A 20,425-nucleotide genomic window follows, 5' to 3' on the forward strand; every position below is an offset into this window, starting at 1 on the left:
AGACAAAGAGAAAGAGGAAGGGAGAGAGGGAGAGTAAAAGAGGGAAAAGGGGAGGGAGAAATAGAAGAATGGAAGGAGCGAGAGAGACAGAGAGATAGAAAGAGATAGAGACAGAGACAGAGAGACAAAGAGAGACAGAGAGACAGATAGATTCAACCCAGATTGTTGGGAAGTGAGTCATAAGACCAAGCATCAAAGTAGAGGAAGGGTTCTGTGTTCTAGCAGTGGGCAGATGGAAGCATTAGTATCCAGACAGAAGGGATAAAAAGGAAGGGGTATTGGCAAGAAAATTGGGGAGAAGTATTACCCCTAAATGCCCCACAAGGCTCTCTAATACTCCATAGCTCTAGGAGGCAGGCAGGATAAGAAAGCTTAGGGAGAGGACACTCCATGGTGCCCATTGCTGTTGAGAGCCCAAAAAGGGATGAAGGAAACTCAGGGCTATCAATTCTGACTGCTCATTAGCCTCCCTGATACAAGGGTTGTTGGGAAAGATATTGTAACCTGTTGTTTTTGCTAGTAATTGAAATGATCATAATCTTCATAACAAAAAAGTATTGATAATCTTTCCTAAGATTTCAGTTACCTAAGCCTATCCTGTATTCAATGAAAGAATTAGGGAATCAGGGGCAGCTAGATGGCTTAGAGCACCAGCCCTATAGTTGGGAGGACCTGAATTCAAATGTGATCTTAGACACTTAACACTTACTAGCAGTGTGATCCTAAGCAAGTCACTTAGCCCCAATTGCCTCTCAAAAAAAGCAAAAAAATGCAATTAATTAGTTAAAAATCAAGAATTAGAGAATCACAGAGCTGACTTTAGAGTTTTAACCTCTACCAGACAATTCAGTCTTAGTTGTAGTCTCTCTAACAGTGGTGGCCAATTAAGTTTTCCTTAAACACTTCCGTGTTTAAAAAACTCTCTGTCTTATAGACCACAATTTTCATGATAGATTCAACTATTCATCTTGCAATCCTTTTGATTCTATTCATAATTCTCCAGAATTCTGTAAAATGATTAACAGTAACTTCATTCTTCTGAATTATTCATATTAATTTTCCTGGCTCCTCAAACAGATTAACTGGAGCCAAAGTCAACAGGACCTGATATGGAGAGTTTGATACCCAGAGCAAATATTGACTTGATAAAGGGAGGGATGGTCAGTCTTCTGACTCAGTATGAGAAATCATAGAAGTCTTTTCCCTCACACCCATTTCAGTATCATTGTAAAGGGCACTCTCTGGGGGGAAAAGACCTAGCAAAGTATGGATATATTAAAACTGAGTTCAGCCCCCTTTGATATCATCAACTACCAAAGCAACAGTGGGTTAATTTCAGGGTTGCAATCAACAGTTAAATTAATATATGTTTTCAAAATGTGCTTTTTTGAACCCTCTGTCCATTTTTTTTTACCCCTGTCACTATAGAAGTGGATGAGGATCCTCAGAGAACTGTGGATCATTCTGTATTTTTCTTTGATTTATGAATTGTCATAACCAAAGTATTCATCACATAGGGGCCAGTTTATAGAGAATGAGCAAAATGATCAATAGAAATGTTTACGATAGGTGCAAGTAGGATACAGCACATTACTAAAGTTGTTCAGGAGAGAAAACATATCACTATTATCAGAGACAGTATTGTTATTGATTATGTACAAGGTCTGTTCAATGAAAGAATTAGGGAATCAGGGGCAGGGTGATTCTATGATACTATGATCCCATATGACTTTGGAAAAGTATGTGAGCCAGTCATGTATCTAGAGTAAGGATTGACTATTAACTATACACATACTCCTTGCAATGTCTAGACCTTTGCAATGTCTAGAGATCTAGAGCAAGACCCCCAACATGAAGATTTATTATAGAACATACAGAAGAATTGCACAAGATACAGAAGAATGGAAGGGTTGCAATCTATACCACTGGAAGAAATGTGAATGTCAATGAGATCATGGAACTGTCCAGATACAAGTGACATCTGTTTCAAACCAAGAAAAGGCATCTAGTAGAGCCCACTCTCTAGAGCCCACAAGGTTACTAAGAAGTGACGAAACATTCAAGTTGTTTTGTAATTTCCAAGCCCAAGTCAACCAGAGTCAGTGTTTTTGACCAGAGCATGTTTAGTCTTACAAAGTAATCCAATCACAGACAACAGATTGTTCCAGTGGGATTTCTCGATTAAGAGAAGACTCTATCTAAATGCATATTAACTTAGTGATATTTCCCCAAAAGTATGGTTTGAAATCTTTGTGGAGAAAACTGTCATACCTGATGGGGAATTATGCATTTTGCTTTTCATTTGATTTTCAAATTAGGTTCTAATGGTATTATAATTTTGTTATAAGTAAAATGATCAGAACCCACATTTTTGCCCAAATCATGAGCATTTTGGTTGATTATCTGTGATGATAAAAGTAGGTTTTCTCCTCTTGGAGCATTAAGATTTTGTTGTGCACAGATAGTTGCTGGACCTTAAGAAATCAAATGCCTTATATAAATACTCTCTGGATGCAAAACATTACTATACTATTTAATTGCAAATGTGCATTATATCACAGATCAAGAGCAAACAGAAATTGGCAGCTATGTTTTATATAATTCCCTTTCAGCAAAGCCCATTCTTTCAATACTAATGTTTGACATGATTAATTCTGATTATTTTGTTGGAATTCTTCTTATTAATAAGAAGATACTAAATAGATAATTTTTAATTATCCTTAAGTAACATTTCGCTATTAATGGTTTGGAAAGAGTGATAAGCAAACCAATTTGAAACAAAATATAAACATGTGGCATTGTGTTATAACATTATACACTTCTTTGACAGTTAAAATCTTTCTTTTTAAAATTTTGTCGCATGTAGTGTCTATGTTTATATATATAGTAAAGAAAAGTATAGCCAAATGGAAAAAAAGTTGTTTTTTTAAAACCCAATAAGAGTATAAAGTTCAATAATCCTAATATATTGTTATCTTAATCAGTTAGATTGTAAAATTTGTCAGTGACAAAAGTCATATAAATACCATCTGAGCTGAGGCTACAAAAAGTGTTATGGAGGGAGTAGGCTATAGTTAAAAACTATTATTATTATTATATATAATATTATACATCATATGTTACATATATTACATTATATATCATATATTACATATATAATATTATATATTATTATAATACCATAGGTAGTCAGTTCCCATGTTAGATTATTATTATTATTTCTATGTAAATATACATTTACATAGCATATATGTACAAAGGGCTCACAATAAACACAATATACTTTATCCTCATTTTATATTTAAAGAAACTTAGGCAGCGCTTTAATAACTTGCCTGGGGTTCCACAGCTAGAAAGTGACCAAGGCTGGGTTTGAACTCAGCTCTTCCTGATTCCAGATCTGTTGCTCTATCCACTATGCCACCTTCTTGCCAAAGCACAAGAACAATTCTGATTAAACGGGTCAGTCCCTGTAAATGGGGACATGTCAGATGAATGACAGTATGTTGAAAGGAAATCCCATAAGCTTTTAGAGTCTATATTATGACAGGAGTTTTGATTGCCACATGAATCTTTAGCATACTACTTGGCTTCCATGCATGGGTGACCCTTTCACGAGAAATAGGATGATTAGATTTAGCAGAATATTCAAAGATGCAGGATCTCTGCTCTATCATTAGAACTGAGATTTCAGAAAATATTCAATAAGATCATCACAATACCACTCATTTATTATTATTATGGGTTTTGATGTTCATAATACTATGAAAGTTTCAGGGGTCCTAGAAATTTGAATTCTATCCACACTGTGTCCTCATGGGATTTAGAGTTAAGCAGAGGTATATAAAACATGATAGAATATCTATAATACACAATATTACAGGGATAAGTGCAGAAGAGAGGAGTAGGTAAAGGGCTATGTTCCCATGGGTAAAACAGAAAGGAGAGATGGAATATAATCTTGATATCTAGAGAACCAAATCACCACCCTTGGCCTACTGAGCAAAGTTCTTTCTACTAAATAAGTCATAGAACTGGGAAGAAGATAAAAAAATTCAGCAGATTGATACTGAGATATTTGGGGTTTATTGTATGTTTTTAAAATACCAGTTACAATGCTACTATCTTCTCCTCTAGATGATTCAATATAGCATCTCCCAAATTCCAGGCCCCTTCATATTCTAAGCCTCATCATGTCCTTGAGATTCTAAGTTCACTTGCTTAGTGACAGGAAGTTAACTAAAGGCCCCCCACTCTTGTTTTGCCTTGTAATGATGACCAAACCAGATTGGCAGAGGTGACAACTACATGGAAAGTCCCCCCCAAATTTTTGTACCTCTACACCAATCACTTGTTTGATAGGAGCAGATGATCATTTTATGACCTTTTAGATCACTGACTGTGATAACTTGTACCATTTCCTTCTGCTCAAATTAAAGAGAAACCTGTCCATCTTATTTGGAGATATTTCTTGATTCACCCAACTCGTGACCCTGCTGACATATTATTTTGCTTATTCAATAGTATTATTCTGTATTTGGTATAGCTATCCTGGAATGGCTGGACATCTAGCCTATAAAAATAGAGCCCCAGAAACACACAGATCGTGAGGAAGATCAGAGGTCCAATTCATTAGAGGGGACTATGGACCCTCTAATAAAGTATCATTGGCTCAGACCTTTGCCTCAGTCTCTCTTATTGTAGGTGGGATAATTTTAATCTCCACACTCTAACAACTACTTAGGGAGAAAAAAAAAGGGCCCAACTTTGGTATCATTTAGTTGCTGTTATTTTGTAGTGATTATTCTTTCATTTACATTGTGCTAGAAGTTATTCTACTCAGAATAGATCTAAATAGGTCTTGGATTGTCTCGGGTGTTAGATTACCAAAATCTTAGCTATTGTAGATAGCTTATTCTGACTCCAGCTGATTCTGAAGTATCTGGGGTGCTAGCGCCATAGTCACAGTTCTGAGAAAATCTAAGAAGATGAGCCTTCTGCAAGCCACAGGATTTGGTGTTTGATTTACCTCAGAATCATTCAGTTCCATTTTCCTTCTAACTCTGGTGAGAAAATACAATTCACAGGTTCTCAAGGCTGAGTTCTAAGATTGGACAAGGATGGAAGGTTTTCCAGCTGTGTGACTCTGGCCAAGTCACTTAGCTTTTCTGAAACCCAGTTTCCTTATCTTTAAAAAAAGGAGAGTCAGTGACCAGGACTTCTTAAACTTTTTCTACTCACAACCCCTTTCTGCCCAAGAAATTTTTATGTGATGCTAGGTATATCAGAATATAAAATAGGTATACAAATCAAACATTTACTTAAAAAAAGGGGGGGCACATAATTTCATGCTATTAGAAACACATTCTTGAAACTGAAGATCAAATTTTGAAGAAAATTTATTAAAGAAGAATCTTAAGGAATCATCTTAACATTTCTGACCAGAAGCAGGCTCTACCCCTCTTTGGGAAGAGGGACCCCAGAGCACCGAAGTAAGAAAAGCTTTAACTTGTTAGCTTGGCACAGTCCCTCTCTTTTGAGAACAGATTGACAATCTTTCTGATAGGCCACTATATGGTTCCCCATAAATATGTATTAGCATGTTCCCCCCTCCCTCATCATATATCCCATGTTTAAAAATGGTGGAAAACTCCTTCTCTAGGATGTGTTGTTTCATATTAGATTAGCCTATTAAGGGGGCACAATGGTAATTTGGTCAAGTCAGGTCATTGACCCTAACTAGTTTGGGCTGGATCAGCTATTATCTTAAATTTGTGATTTTCTCAAAATCACAAAACTTTCTGATTGGCTAAATCCATTTGTGCCTTCCTAGTCCTCCCTCCCCAATTCCTTGTTTGCTGAAGGTTTCTATTGATCACTTAATTGTTCTGTGGAATCTTAACCTTCCTTAACCTCTCACATTCTGAAAACCTACTGGTCAATGGTGCTTGCTATTCTACTTTACAACACTCTGTGGAAACCCAGCTTTTCAGTATTTCTCACAATTCAGTTATGAGATCCCATAGGATGTAATTCATCATTCCTCCATATTACAGTGTGAAAAATGAGACCCAGAAAGAAGTGGCAGTTGTTCTATCTACTTTGAGGGTTAGAAATGTCTCATTTTTGGATCCTCAGCACTCAACATTGTGCTGGCACAGATTAAGTACTTTTAAAAGTGCCTTTTCATTCATTCATTTATTCCTACACTAAAGAAATGTGAACTATTTTATTATAATTGCAGTTATAATTATGTGTTCTGACTAACCAGAAGTCTGATAGCAATTACAGTATTCTTGGCCTTAGAGGGAATAATTTCAAATAGATTGAAAGGTCTCCTTTCTGTAATGAAAGGCTTTCAAGAAAGGATTGAGTGGAGGTGGGAGGAGGGGAGTGGGCTGAGATAATAAAATTTTACTAATCAGATTAGAATTTTTAAAAGACTTAATAGCTCAAGTGTTTATTAATTTTTGAATAGGACACAAGAAATTGTCTTGAAAATGAGCAGAAATAGATAGGGCCTGATTTGAATAAATGAGTCAGCATCTAGGCCTTCATTCTAAACATTTAGATTTGACTAAATATTCCAAGGAGCGTGGCAAAGTGAAAGAAGAAGATGGACCAGAGTTTGAACTCCAGCTCTGCTACTTCCTAACCATATGATTCTGAGCAAGTCACTTCTTTGTTGTTGGCTATTCTTTAAAATGAGGGGATTAGATTAAATGATCTCTAAGTAGGATTCTTTTGGATTGTAAATTTGTGATTCAGTAATTACCCAGATCTGAATGGAAGAAATCTAGTCTCTGCAATATTGTAATTAGAAAGATATTACTCACAGTAGCCTATAATCAAGAAAGTGACATCTTCTTTTTCCTGTCTGCTCTTATTGGCCATTTTCCCAGGGATTTGAGGGAGTTAAGGCTGAGCTTCAGGAACTGACTCCCATGAATTATTCATGAGGTGTGGTGAGCTGATAAACTTTTCAGATAAGGAAAGCCACTAAATAAATCTTTCACACCTCAGTTTTGCCTTTCCTTCCTAATTATTCCTAGAAGAATCCTGCCTGGTTCTTGCTCCTTTATAAAATATCCCCATTCTTCCTATTTCTAAGAAACTATTACAATATAGTTTAAGGGAAATTATAGAATCTTAATGTTGGAAGAGACGTGGATACAGTGCTCTTAACTGGGGTAAATGATAGGGTTTTTGCGCTGAGACACTAGCATAGTTGAGGTTGGGTGAAGCTTCTCTACCACTTGCTTGGAGACTATTTGCCCAATTTCCTGTGTCTTATAGTCATCTGCCTTTTTCCTTTTCCCTCAGCTGGTCTGGGGGTTACCATCATCTCTGTACTTTTCAAAATGGCTGTTGGACCAACCTCCTCCCACTCCTATCATTATGTGATCCCTCCCCTGGAACCTGCCTTCCCTTATCCTAACCCTTGTGAAAGTACCAATTAGATTCTCTAGAATGGGCCACTCCCACTTTTTAAATTGATTTTTTTTTTTCAGTTAACAAGATTTTCATTCCTTGATGCTTTCCCCACCTACTAGGAGGAGGGGGCAGAAAGACAAAGAAAATCCATGTTACAAATATGCATAATCAAGCAAAACAAATTCCCCGCATTGGCCATATTCAAACATGTGTGCCTCATTCTGAATCTTGGATCCCTTGCCTCTTGCCATGAAGTGGATAGCATTCTTCATCATAAATCTGCTGAAATTATGGTTGGGCACTATGCTGATCAGAGTTCTTAAACTCTTTCAAAAATGTTCATTTTTGTGGTATTGTTATAGATTTAGATTTGGGGGGCATAATTCCAATTGTTTTATGAATTGCTTTTTGGCCGCCCTCTTTTCCAAAATGACTGTACCCACAGCCAGTCTGCAATTTGCCTTACTATGTCCTATCTTGCCACTGCCTCTCGACCAATTGTTTTGCCCCCATTAAAAAGAATCCTTGCTTGTATTTTGGAGACCTGACATGAACCCACTATGGTTAGTCATCTTGTATGTGAAGAACTGCATTGTGGGGGGGGAAATGATTTTTTTTTTTCTGTTTAGCCTCAAACTAACCAGAATTAATAAATTTCAAGTAACAAGGAGGCCGACTGGCTCAAGATAGGGAAAAAATTCTGGACCAGGCTAAAAATGGAAGATGCTCCACTGGGATGAGGGAATAAATACCCTATCTTCAAGCAAAGGCTGAGTGACTATATTTACTGATGTGGCATAATGGCTAGAGTGTTGAGCTTGGAGTCAAGATGGCTGGGTAATCTCTGACATCCTTTCAGTTTGTAAGATTATGTGATTCTAAGGGATAAATAGATATGTATAGTCCTGGATAATCATGTGTGTCAACATTTTGATAGTAAGTGCTTTTGCAGCCCAGGAGAATAAAAGATTTCATTGTCATCCAGGATGATTACACAGAACTCCCTGAAAGATATAAGATTTGAATCATACAGATCTTTGATTTGGAAGGATCTTAGAACTCTCATCTCTCATCTATGGCAGAAATTCCTCTACAGCATCCTTGACAGATGTGTTCACACAAAGACTGGATGATGTTCTAATTAATAAAGAACTCACTACCTTATGAGAGAGCTTTGAATGGTCTAATTTATTGAAACTTCCTTCAAAGGATCATTAGGATTTTGGATAGGGATGGAAAACTTTACCAGCTTGAGTTGTTTTCTCAGCCCCTACTTTCTTTCCCAGTGGTTTCTCAATGGCTACTTAAGCCATGTGAGTGTTTCCATAGAATTTATTCCAGATACATTTATTAAATGTTTCCTGGAGGCATAGTATGGTCAAATAATAAACTTAATGGTACAAATAAGATGAAAGAAAAAAACCTTTTATTTTGGGGGGAGCTTTTGGAGCTCCTGGCTAATTGTTAAGACTAATCAGCTATGACTAGAAAGCTAAAACCGGAAATGAAAGAAAAGTTGGTTTTTTTTTCTGTCAATAATTCACACCAAATGCTGTAGCTCATTAATTACAGTTATTTGTAAAAATACAATACTCAACTAGCATCTCCCATTAGTGCCCTATGCGTTTTCAGAGGTTATCCAACCTGGCAATGCTCCATGTATAAGTCCTAGGATATACTATGAGGTCTAGTCTAACCATATCCATTCAGTATGGGCCAGGCCAGCTGCCAGGTGATAATTTCAAAAAAAAACAACTTCCAAGTCTCAGATGGGCTATCCTCTGCATCTGTATAGGATGTATCCATACCTATGAAATCACAGATTTTTGAAGGTTAACTCACACTGACATAGGACTTCTTGGCTACAAAATACTTTACGTTATTTAGTTTAATCCTCAAAAACAACTCTGTGGGGAAACCTGGGCAAATATTATTATTCCCCCATTTCTCAGAAGAAATTGAAATTCATCAAGTATAAGCATCTTGTTCAAAGTCCACAAAGTAAGTAATGGAACTGACTTGAATGCAGATTTTTTTTTGGGGGGGGGTTGGGGGGCTGAGGCAATTGGGGTTAAATGATTTGCCCAGGGTCACACAGCCAGGAGTTGTTAAGTGTCTGAGTCCAGATTTGAACTCGGGTCCTTCTGACTTCAGGGCTGGTGCTCTATCCACTGTGCCACCTGGCTGCCCTAACACTGATATTCTAATGTCAACTCTGGCAGCTATTTTTAAACAGTTTTTTAAAAAAATGTTGATAGAACTTATGGGGAGGAATGGAGATTCAATTACTTCTAGAAACCCTCAAAAATGGAATTAAATTGCAATAGAGTCAGAGAATTAGATCTGAAAGGAGCCTTACTTCAGTTCTCTTGCTTTGTAAAGTAGCAAATTGAAAACAGAAAACAGGTCATTCTTGTCACCTTTCCTAAGGGTGAATATCAGACTCAGATTTGAACCCCAAGTTCAGTGTTCTGCTGCTTCATCATAGCTATCTGCCTTGAAGTGTTTCATCAGATCTAAACAGGATATAATTTTGTTTTCCAGGCTGTTTCTGTCCTTTATGAACCCATGAACTCTTTTGCTAAGAAGCCAGTTGAACTGAATGATAATGACATCTACACTTTAATCTATTCAAATTCATTACCAGCACCGAATACAGAGCCATCAGCCATTGAACTCACCACCAGCCCTTGTGCTCCAGAAGCACACAGAGAGGTACAAGGGAAGGGAAGAAGCCTAAATGTCAGTTATAGACAGAGTTCATTCTCTTCAGCCAGTACCGACTTGACCTCACCCACGATCCAAACAAAGCAAGAGACTGGTGTCCAAGAAAACAAAGAATATGAAGTCCTGGAATATCATCTAATTAATTCAACCTCTCCATTTTGCAAAGAAAACTGAGGCTTAGAATGGAAAGAAAATGACTTCTGTCAAGTTCAGTGAGTCAAGATCAGGACCCACGTCCCCTTTCCAGAGCTATTAATTTGGACTTTAATAGACACTAGATCTGTCTTTCTCCTGATGGACTAGAGCATCTGGGGAAATCCTTTGAATGGAAAGTACCCTTCAGGAATGGGAAGAGCCCACAGGTACTTCACCTCAACTGAGCTGGGGGTTAAATGGATAAAGATTCAACCTGTGATTCATTCTACAGAGAATCCCAGATGAAGAAGCTCTCTTTACTGATGCAGGTGGGAACCTGCTCTGAAATCTCATTTCACTGAGTTGCTTAGGGCAATGAGACTTGCCCAGAGTCACAAACTATTATGTGTGAGAGGCAGAATTTGAACTCAGATCTTTCTGGCTTTCTATCCACTATGCTATGGATATTCCCCATTAAATGATTGTAAAGTATGGGCTAGCTCCCTAGAGGCTTTAGGGTCAGCCAGATTCAGGATGAAATAAAGTCCTTGGTCTTTAGGGGGAGAAGTGAAGGAGGCAGGCAAGCAGAATCCTTGATTCTGGAGTCACCAACTTCTCTCCTCCTTGTCCTGCTGCCAAGTGACTCTGGCCCCTCTTTCCCAGCCCTCCAATCCTTGCCTACGATTAACTTAACATTAAGCATCCAGCAGGCACCAGTGGGAAGAGCCATTTATCCAAATATATGCTAATAGAGTCATTGTCTCACATCAAATAAGTAATTAGCCTTATGTGCTCCATTGTCTGATTCAAGCATACCTTTTTGAAGTTTCAGCCTTCTACAAATGATGCTGCCTGGACGTGTGCCTCCTTGTTTGATTTCTGATCATTCTTTTAGTTTTGTTCTCTCTGGCTTTTGAGCCAAAGCTTTTAAAGCCTACCAGTACACTCCTGCTTGATCCATAGTCTATACTTTTACTTGGTTTGATATTTCTGTCCTTGGACATTGGCCAGTTTTTGGATTTTGCTATGGCCTCCTAGATGGGCAGGTCTCCATTTTTGGTATCCACCCTAAGAAGATTCTCCACCCTCTATTGTTCACTTGCAGACTGCTGATTAACCAGAGGTCTGATACCACTCACTAATCTCATAAGGTCTCTTGTTACTTCTCACCTCCGATTACATTCAATTAGTATAGTTAGTACAGTGTGGGAAGAGTCACCAAGATTCATAGAACTGACACCAGACTCACAGAACCAGAGAAATCCTTAGAGATCATCAAGATCTACCTATATCTGAATTGGCAATCCCTCTATGATATCTGAAATCAGTGGTCAATCAAGGTTTTGTTGGAGGACTTCCAGTATTGGAAAATCCTGGAGGGAAGTGAAAAGATCCAAAGTGCCATATTTAAAATGCTTCAATATTTCAAAAAATCCATGATTTCATTTGTGTTAGTACTCAATCACATAAACTGATTTTGTCAAAAATCTTCATCAGCTAGTAGCCAGTGGGATGAATCATTCTGCTATTATCTAAATGCCTTCCCTCACCCCCATCCTTACCTCCAGCCCTTGGTGGGAATAGCCTCAGTTCCTATGAAATTCCCTTAGCTCATCTTTTGCATTTCTATCCTTCACTGTGTCCAAGTTTTTTTTTTTTTACTTCCTGTATGAAGCTTTTCCTTACCCCTGCTCCCCCAACTGCTAGTGATCACTTTCTCCACTCTATCCCATAAGCCTGGGAATAATTCAGCCCTGAGTACGATGCCTAATGGAACCAAAGCAGCTTCTCTGGAGATCAGCTCTTCCACTTGAGATTGCCAGAGAGTTCACTCTTAACTATTTTCTAAATTTCCATGAATCCAACAGATATAGTAACAAAATCTTGACTTTGAAGTCAAAAGACCTGGCACTGAATCCTAATTCTGTTGCTTACTGGGCAAGTTTGTGGATTCCAGGTTAAGTCTGAGGACTCTTAGAACCCCTGGACTAGCTCAGTTTTCTTTTTTTTTTTTTAATTTTTATTTTTTGAAGTATTATTCATTTTTATTTTTTATGATAGACTCTTTTTAAAAATTAAAGCTTTTTATTTACAAAACATATGCATGGATAATTTTTCAACATCAACCCTTATAAAACCTTGTGTTCCACATTTTCCCCTCCTCCCAAGCCCTCCCTTAGATGGCAGGTAATCCAATACATGTTAAATATGTTGAAACATATGCTAAATCCAATATATTTTACATATTTATATAGTTATCTTGTTGCACAAGAAAAATGGATCAAGAAGGGGAAAAACATTGAAAAAGAAAACAGAATGCAAGCAAACAACAACAGAAAGAATGAAAATGCTATGTTGTGAATCACACTCAGTTCCCACAGTCCTCTCTCTGAGTGTAGATGGCTCTTTGTCACAAGATTATTGGAACTGATCTAAATCATCTCTTTGTTGGAAAGAGCCACATCCATCAAAACTGATCATCACATGGTCTTGTTGTTGCTGTGTACAATGATCTCCTGGTTCTACTCCCTTCACTTAGCATCAGTTCATGTAAGTCTCCCAAGGCCTCTCTAAAATCATCCTGGGATCATTTTTGTAGATCATTTCTTGTAGAACAATAATATCCATAACTTATTCAGCCATTCAGGTATCCACTCAGATTCCAGTTTCTTGACACTACAAAAAGGGCTGCCACAAATATTTTTGCACATGTGAGTCCTTTTCTCTCTTTTAGTATCTCTTTGAGATATAAGCCCAGTAGAAACACTGCTGGATCAAAAGATATGCAGTTTGATATCTTTTTGAGCATAGTTCCAAATTACTCTCCAGAATGGCTGGATGTATTCCCAATTCCACCAACAATGTATTAGTGTCCCAGTTTTCCTGCATCCTCTCCAACATTCATCATTATCTTTTCCTGTCATCTTAGCCAATTTGAGAGGTGTGTAATGATATCTCACAGTTGTCTTCATTTGCATTTGTCTGATCCATAGTGATTTAGAACACCTTTTTATATGAGTAGAAATCGTTTTAATTTTTCATCTGAAAATTGTCTGTATCCTTTGACCATTTATCAATTGGAGAATGGCTTGAATTCTTATACATTTGAGCCTCAGTTTTCTTATCTGTAAAATTAATTATTGGACTAGATAATCTTTGAGGTTTCTCTGATTCTTTCTTTTCTTTGAGAATCTCTGATTCTTATGATGCTTCCTGTTCTAAAAGGATAGGGTCATAGTATCCAGCTCTCCTCACAGCCTAAAGGAAAATAACATCTTTTCTTTTAAAGCCAGTTTTGGAATTCTTCAGTACCTCTCTCTGTGATTGATTCATTTTTCCACTACCAAGATCTCAGCCAATCAAGAAGCCTCTTGATGGCATAGCTAGTCAGCATTGAGTATCACAATTCTGCACTACAAGTTGTTCAATCATTCCACTAATAGGATATCTAACAGAGTCAAGCTGAGAAGACAAGAGAGTAACACAGTCAGACCTGAACTTTAGGAAGACCATTTTGTTGGACAAATAGGTAAAAAGGACAAAAGCACTTATTTCATATATATATGGATATATACATACAGATATATATACTTTATGTGAAGATAATAGCGCCTATTATATCTCTATATATCCATACATATATAATAATGTGGGATATAAAAATAGTTCCCATGGTTGTAATAAAGGTCAAATGAGATAATATGTATAAAGTCCTTTACATTTTATATATTATACATTTAACTATCATTAGTAATAATCATAAAAATGACAAGTTAGTAGAGAGTCTCTTGGATTTCTTCTAGCTGTACCATTTTCTATTCCATTCCTGGTTCTGCCATTAGCCAATCATATGTCTCTGACCAATTCATTTTCCTTCTTTCGATCTCAGTTTTCTTCTCTGTAAAATAAGGGTATTAGACTAAATGGACCTAGATGACTTCTGAGGTCCTTTTTACCACGAGGATTCTAGGACTGTGATTCTAATTCTACAGATCTAGCTACAATTTCTGTATCCCACTAGGGACAATAATTTTCATGGTCCTTTTAGTGAGAAATAAAGTAAGGGTGGAGCATCTGGGTCTTTGTCCTGGGACAGAAAATTTAGGGACTATCAAAAGCACTTACTTGAAGGGACTTCTGCCTATTCCCACAGAGACAGAGACTACTGCCTAGTTCTGAAGATGCTTCCTCTCTTCAGAAGCTTAGAAATTTATTAGATTTCTGAAAGTCAAAAAGTAACAACACCAGAAGCTCCTAATTTTTCCTGATTCCTTTAAGGTTTTCAGTAGATAGACGCAGATAGATGGATAAATGGATGAATGATAGTGAGATAGTTAGATAAACAGAAAACATCTGTTAAGCTCTTACTCTCTGTCCAACAATGTACTAAGCATTGGATACAATTTCAGGCAAGGAAGACCATCTATCCTCTCAAGGAGTTTACATTCTAATGGGTAAAGGCAACACTGAAAGGAGCTAGAATAGGGGTGATGCATGGGACAATGCTGTAGAAATAACCAAGAAGCAGATGACTTTCTATTCTTTTCTCCCTGTTAATTTTGGGGCATTCCCTCCATACCCACATACTGTTCTCTGGGTAAGTCTCCCCAATTGTTCCAGGTTCAAAAATTATTAGCTCTGGTTCCACCTTTGTTTCAGTGCCTTCCTTGAGCCCATTTCTTACCAGAGAGTGCAAGGGAAAGTTGCTTCATCATAATAATCTAGCAATGCACAAGAAGATAATGAGTAAATATACAATTGCCCTTTCAGTTGTATATCCTTGACTCTGTGGAAAGGAAGTTTTAAAAGAAAACTACTCCCGTGGACTTACACAGATCAGTCAGGGAAGGTGTAACATTGCTAAGTCACAAGCATAGTCTGGCAGATCAGACTATGGGACTGATAAATCCCATGAGAGATGCCCAAAGAAAATGGCTCCATGTCACTTATTTTGTATGCCCTGATATTCAGAACAGTATAGTACAGTGGAAAGAGCAATGGTCACAGAGGAGGTCTAGTTCAGCAAGTAACTAACTTTATGATCTTGGGTCAAGTATGGCTCTCCCTGAACATCAGTTACCTATAAAATGAAGGTGTGGATCCTTTCTTTCCTGTCACTCAGGAAGTCCATAAAAGCACTTAGAACATTCTCAAAGGTTAAGCTAAACTTTGTTCTCCTTCTAATAAACAAGAGATTGATATAAATGTAAGTTTAGAAAAGATTGCAGATATCATCTCAACTAACTTCCTTCTAAGCCTGAGGAGGAAAATGAAGCCCAAAGAAGTTGAATTTTCCAAGTTTAAATAGGTAATAGATCCAGAATTTGAACTGGTCTGATCTAAATTTCACACTTAAAAAAAAGAAGAAGAAACAAATAAATTTTATTGACATCTTTTGTTTTTACATAAGATAAATTACTCCCTTTAGTCATCTCCCATCCCAAAGAGCAACTTCTTTTAATAATTTTTTTAAAACTATAAGCAAAGAAAAAAAGAGGAAGAAAATAAGAATTCAGTAAGACTGATTAATTGAAACCAATATACTGTATTGAAAAAAATCTAATGCTATATGCAATGTTTCATACTTTTGGACATCCCATCCTGTTTTAGTAAAAGAGTGAGGAATGGAGTTCTCTCATATCTATTCTTTAGAATCATGATTTTTTTTTTTTGTAATTTGAAACATTCAATTTTTTATTTTTATTTTTTTATTTTTAACCCATGCCAGGGTAATTTTTTACAGCATTATCCCTTGCACTCATTTCTGTTCTGCTTTTTCCCCTCCCTCCCTTCACCCCCTCCCTCAGATGGCAAGCAGTCCTTTACATGTTAAATAGGTTACACTATATCCTAGATACAATATATGTGTGCAGAACTGAACAGTTCTCTTGTTGCACAGGGAGAATTGGATTCAGAAGGTATAAATAACCCGAAAAGAAAAACAAAAATGCAAGCAGTTTATATTAATTTCCCAGTGTTCTTTCTTTGGGTATAGTTGCTTCTGTCCATCCTTGATCAATTGAAACTGAATTAGCTCTCTTTATCGAAGAGATCCACTTCCATCAGAATACATCCTCAAACAGTATCGTTGTTGAGGTATATAATGATCTCCTGGTTCTGCTCATTTCACTTAGCATCAGTTCATGTAAGTCTCGCCAGTCTTCTCTGTATTCATCCTGCTGGTCATTTCTTACAGAACAATAATATTCCATAACATTCATATACCACAATTTACTCAACCATTCTCCAATTGATGAGCATCCATTCATTTTCCAGCTTCTAGCCACTACAAACAGGGCTGCCACAAACATTTTGGCACATACAGGTCCCTTTCCCTTCTTTAGTATCTCTTTGGGGCATAAGCAACATTCAATTTTTAAGATTTTCTTTTTTTTTCTTTTTTCCACTTAGTTTATTTTTAAAACACATTGCTTTATGAATCATGTTGGGAGAGAAAAAACAAAGCAAAAAAGAAAAATCATGGGAGAGGGAAAAAACAGAAAAAAGAAGTGAACATAGCATGTGTTGATTTACATTAAGTTTCCATAGCTCTTTTTCTAGGTGCAGATGGCATTTTCTGTCCAAAGTTTATTGGGATTGCTTTGGATAATTGAACCACTGAGAAGAACCAAGCTTTCATAGCTGATCATCGTACATTCTTGCTGTTACTGTGTACAATGTATTCCTGGTTCGCTTATTTCACTCAGCATCAGTTCACAGAGATCTTTCTGTGCTTCTCTTTATTCATCCTACCCACCATTTCATACAATACAGTAATATTCCTTACATTCATGTGCTACAATTAGTTTAACCATTCCTCAATTGATAAGCATTTGTTTTATTTCAATTCTTTGAAAACAGAAAAGGTGCTGCTTTGAACACATTTTTGCTTATCACAAAAAATACTGCTTTAAACATTTTATTGCATATGGAGCCCTTCACATATCAGAAATGTTGGGAAGGTAGATGCAAGACTTGGTAATAGACTCCTGAAATTTTTTGAAATTCTGAAATTTAGAAATTTTTGAAGAAAGACTTTAAGAGTATTTGAGTACTAGTTAAACCAATGAATACAGTGGGAAATAAGAAAATGAAATGATTAGCTGTGTGACCCTGGGACAAGTCACTGAATTCTACTTGTCTCAAGAAAGAAAGAAAGAAAGAAAGAAAGAAAGAAAGAAAGAAAGAAGAAGGAAGGAAGGAAGGAAGGAAGGAAGGAAGGAAGAAAGAAAGAAAGAAAGAAAGAAAGAAAGAAAGAAAGAAAGAAAGAAGGAAAGAAGGAAGGAAGGAAGAAAGGAAGGAAGGAAGGAAGGAAGGAAGGAAGGAAGGAAGGAAGGAAGGAAGGAAGAAAGAAAGAAAGGAAAAGAAATGAAGTGAAAGGGTTAATGAAGGCTTCTTAAGCCTTTTCCAGTTTTACCATTTCTTGCTCTCTTTCCTCATATCTTCCCAATTCTGCCTCTAAATAGAAAAGAACCATAAACTTTAAAATTAGCCTAAAAAGCTGTCATTTTTATGACTATTACTAATGATAACTAAATGTCTATAAAGCGAAAAGGACTTTATACATATCTTATTTGACCCTAATTACAATGTGGAAACTCTTTTTATGTCCCATATCATATAGATATATAACATATGTATATATGTATGTATAATATTACACACATATGTGTGTGTATATTACATATATATGTGTGTGTATATATATACATATAAATATATATATGTAATAGATACTATTCCATATTGTCTTTAACCCAAACAATATGGGTTGTCTCAATATCAAAAGATGGAAGTAATTTCAAGGTCACCCTGCAAGTTAATGGCATAGTGAGGATTAGACCTAAGGTCTCATTACTCCATTGTTCTTTCCACTATAGCATAAAAACTAGGATCTTAGGATATTAGAACTGGAAGGATCCTTAGAGATCATCTGTTCCAATTTCCTAATTTTATAGATAAGCATATGGAATTTACCCCAGGAAAGAGAATTAACTTTTCTAAGATCACACAGATGGATAATCAGTAATAGTACCTAGATCCAAAAGACAGATCTTCTGACTCCAATTAAGTATTGGAATAAAATGAAATTGTGAAGAAAAGTCCAGATCAGGAAAACATTTTCTTCCCAAACACTTCCCCCATATTTCTGAGGTCTATGGAAGTGAACACTAGATTAAGGTCTTTTAAGGTGATTAAGAGACCCAGGGTATCATTATGTACAAATTGAAGTAACATATAAAGGTATTTAATAAATGCTTGTTAATTCAATCTCTCATTCAAAACTTTTTTTAATTAAAGAATGTTTTATTGATGTTTTTCTTTTTAAAATATTCGCTGTCAGTTAAAGGTATGAAGTACATGTACACACATGTATACAACATTAAGACTTCTCTTTAGAAGATCCAATTCAGTTCCAATTGATCAATGATGGACAGAATCAGCTATACCCAGAGAAGGAACACTGGGAAATGAATGTGGACTACTTGCATTTTTGTTTTTCTTCCCAGGTTATTTTTACCTTCTGAATCCAATTTTTATTGTGCAACAAGAGAACTGTACAGATCTGCACACATATATTGTTTCTAGGATATACTATAACATATTTAATATGTATAAGACTGCCTGCCATTTGGGGAGGGGATGGAGGGAGGGAAGGGAAAAGTTGGAACAGAAATGAGTGCAAGGGACATTGTTGTAAAAATTACCATGCATATGTTCTGTCAATAAAAAAAACTATAATAAAAAAAGACTTCTCTAACAAAAACAGAGGCAAAACCCAACCTTTACTCTAGCAGTATATATGACTTTCTGTTGAGAGGAGGGGCATCTTTTTCGTTATCTATTTGCTTGGATCTTTGGTCAACATAATTAGTCAGAGTTAACTTCCTTTAGAATTCAATAGAATTAGAATTTAGAAATCAACTGGTTTTACTGGCTTCACTCTGAATCACTCTTTTCATGTTTCTCTGAGTTCCTCATAGTGATCATTCTTAACGCATAATAATATTCTAATAGACAGTCATCATGGCCTACATAATAGAAAGTTGACTTTCAGAACCAGAGACTGAGTCCTCACTGACATACATATGGTATAAGTCTTGTCAAATGACTTAATCTTTAGTGTTCTACAAAACTCTAAGACCATAAGATGCAGAACCATTGCCTCTTTGAATTGGTAGAGGAAATTTCCTCACCAGAACTTCCCTAACCTGAAGAAATCAAGGCTCAGGCCAAAAAATTAAGCTATATTCCATCTCACATGATTGTATATGTATATAGATTGCTCCCCATCTCAAGGAGGAATTGAGGAGAAGGGAGAGTGGAATTTGGAACTCAAAACTAAAAATTATTCTTACGTATAATTGGGGAGAAATATTATTTTAAAATATATACATATATATTTCACACAATCCACAATCGAGCCTCTATTTTGTCTGCAATTATTTGCTATCACAAAAGTGCTGCTTTCTTTCTTTTTCTCTCATGAACATTGAAAATCTCCTTTTTAAAGTCTTTCTTTACTTGTGCAGAAATCATTTTGAAGTTTTTTTTTTCATAAGTCTCAAGTATATCTTGATAGACTATTTTCTGCATATGGTATACATTTTGTAGTTATTTTTATTTTTTAATAATAGCTTTTTTATTTTCAAAATATGTGTAGATAGTTTTCAACATTCAATCTTGCAAAACCTTGTGTTCCATTTTTTTCTCCCTTTCTTCCCCCCATCCCTTCCCCTAGATAGCAAGTAATCCAATATATAGTAAACATGTGTAATTCTTCTATTTATATTTTCACAATTGTCATGCTGCACAAGAAAAGTCAGATCAAAAAGGAAAAAAATGAGAAAGAAAACCAAAAGCAAGCAAACAACTACAAAAATGGTGAAAATACTATGTTGTGAATCATATTCAGTCCTCACAGTTCTCTTTCTGAATGCAGTCCTCTCTCTGGGTGCAGATGGCTCTCTCCATCACAAATCTATGAGAATTGGCCTGAATCACTTTATTGTTGAAAAGAGCCATGTCTGTCAAATTGATCATCATATAGTATTACTGTTGAAGTATATAATATTCTCCTGATCCTGCTCATTTCACTCAGCATCAGTACATGTAAGTCTCTCCAGTC

General features: G+C 36.3%; 1 protein-coding gene across 1 annotated transcript in view; it reads left to right on the top strand.

Moving 5' to 3' along the window:
* LOC127540078 (uncharacterized) overlaps positions 1–12,393 on the top strand; it is a 38,790-nt gene extending 26,397 nt beyond the window's left edge. Inside the window, exon 6 of the mRNA XM_051964621.1 lies at positions 9,979–12,393. Within this exon, the coding sequence (XP_051820581.1) occupies positions 9,979–10,335 (357 nt within the window). The 3' untranslated portion in view covers positions 10,336–12,393. The remainder of the gene's footprint in view (positions 1–9,978) is intronic.
* Positions 12,394–20,425: the final 8,032 nt, after the last annotated feature.

Source organism: Antechinus flavipes, chromosome 6 (genome assembly GCF_016432865.1).
Source record: "Antechinus flavipes isolate AdamAnt ecotype Samford, QLD, Australia chromosome 6, AdamAnt_v2, whole genome shotgun sequence".
Classification (NCBI taxonomy): Eukaryota; Metazoa; Chordata; class Mammalia; order Dasyuromorphia; family Dasyuridae; genus Antechinus; species Antechinus flavipes.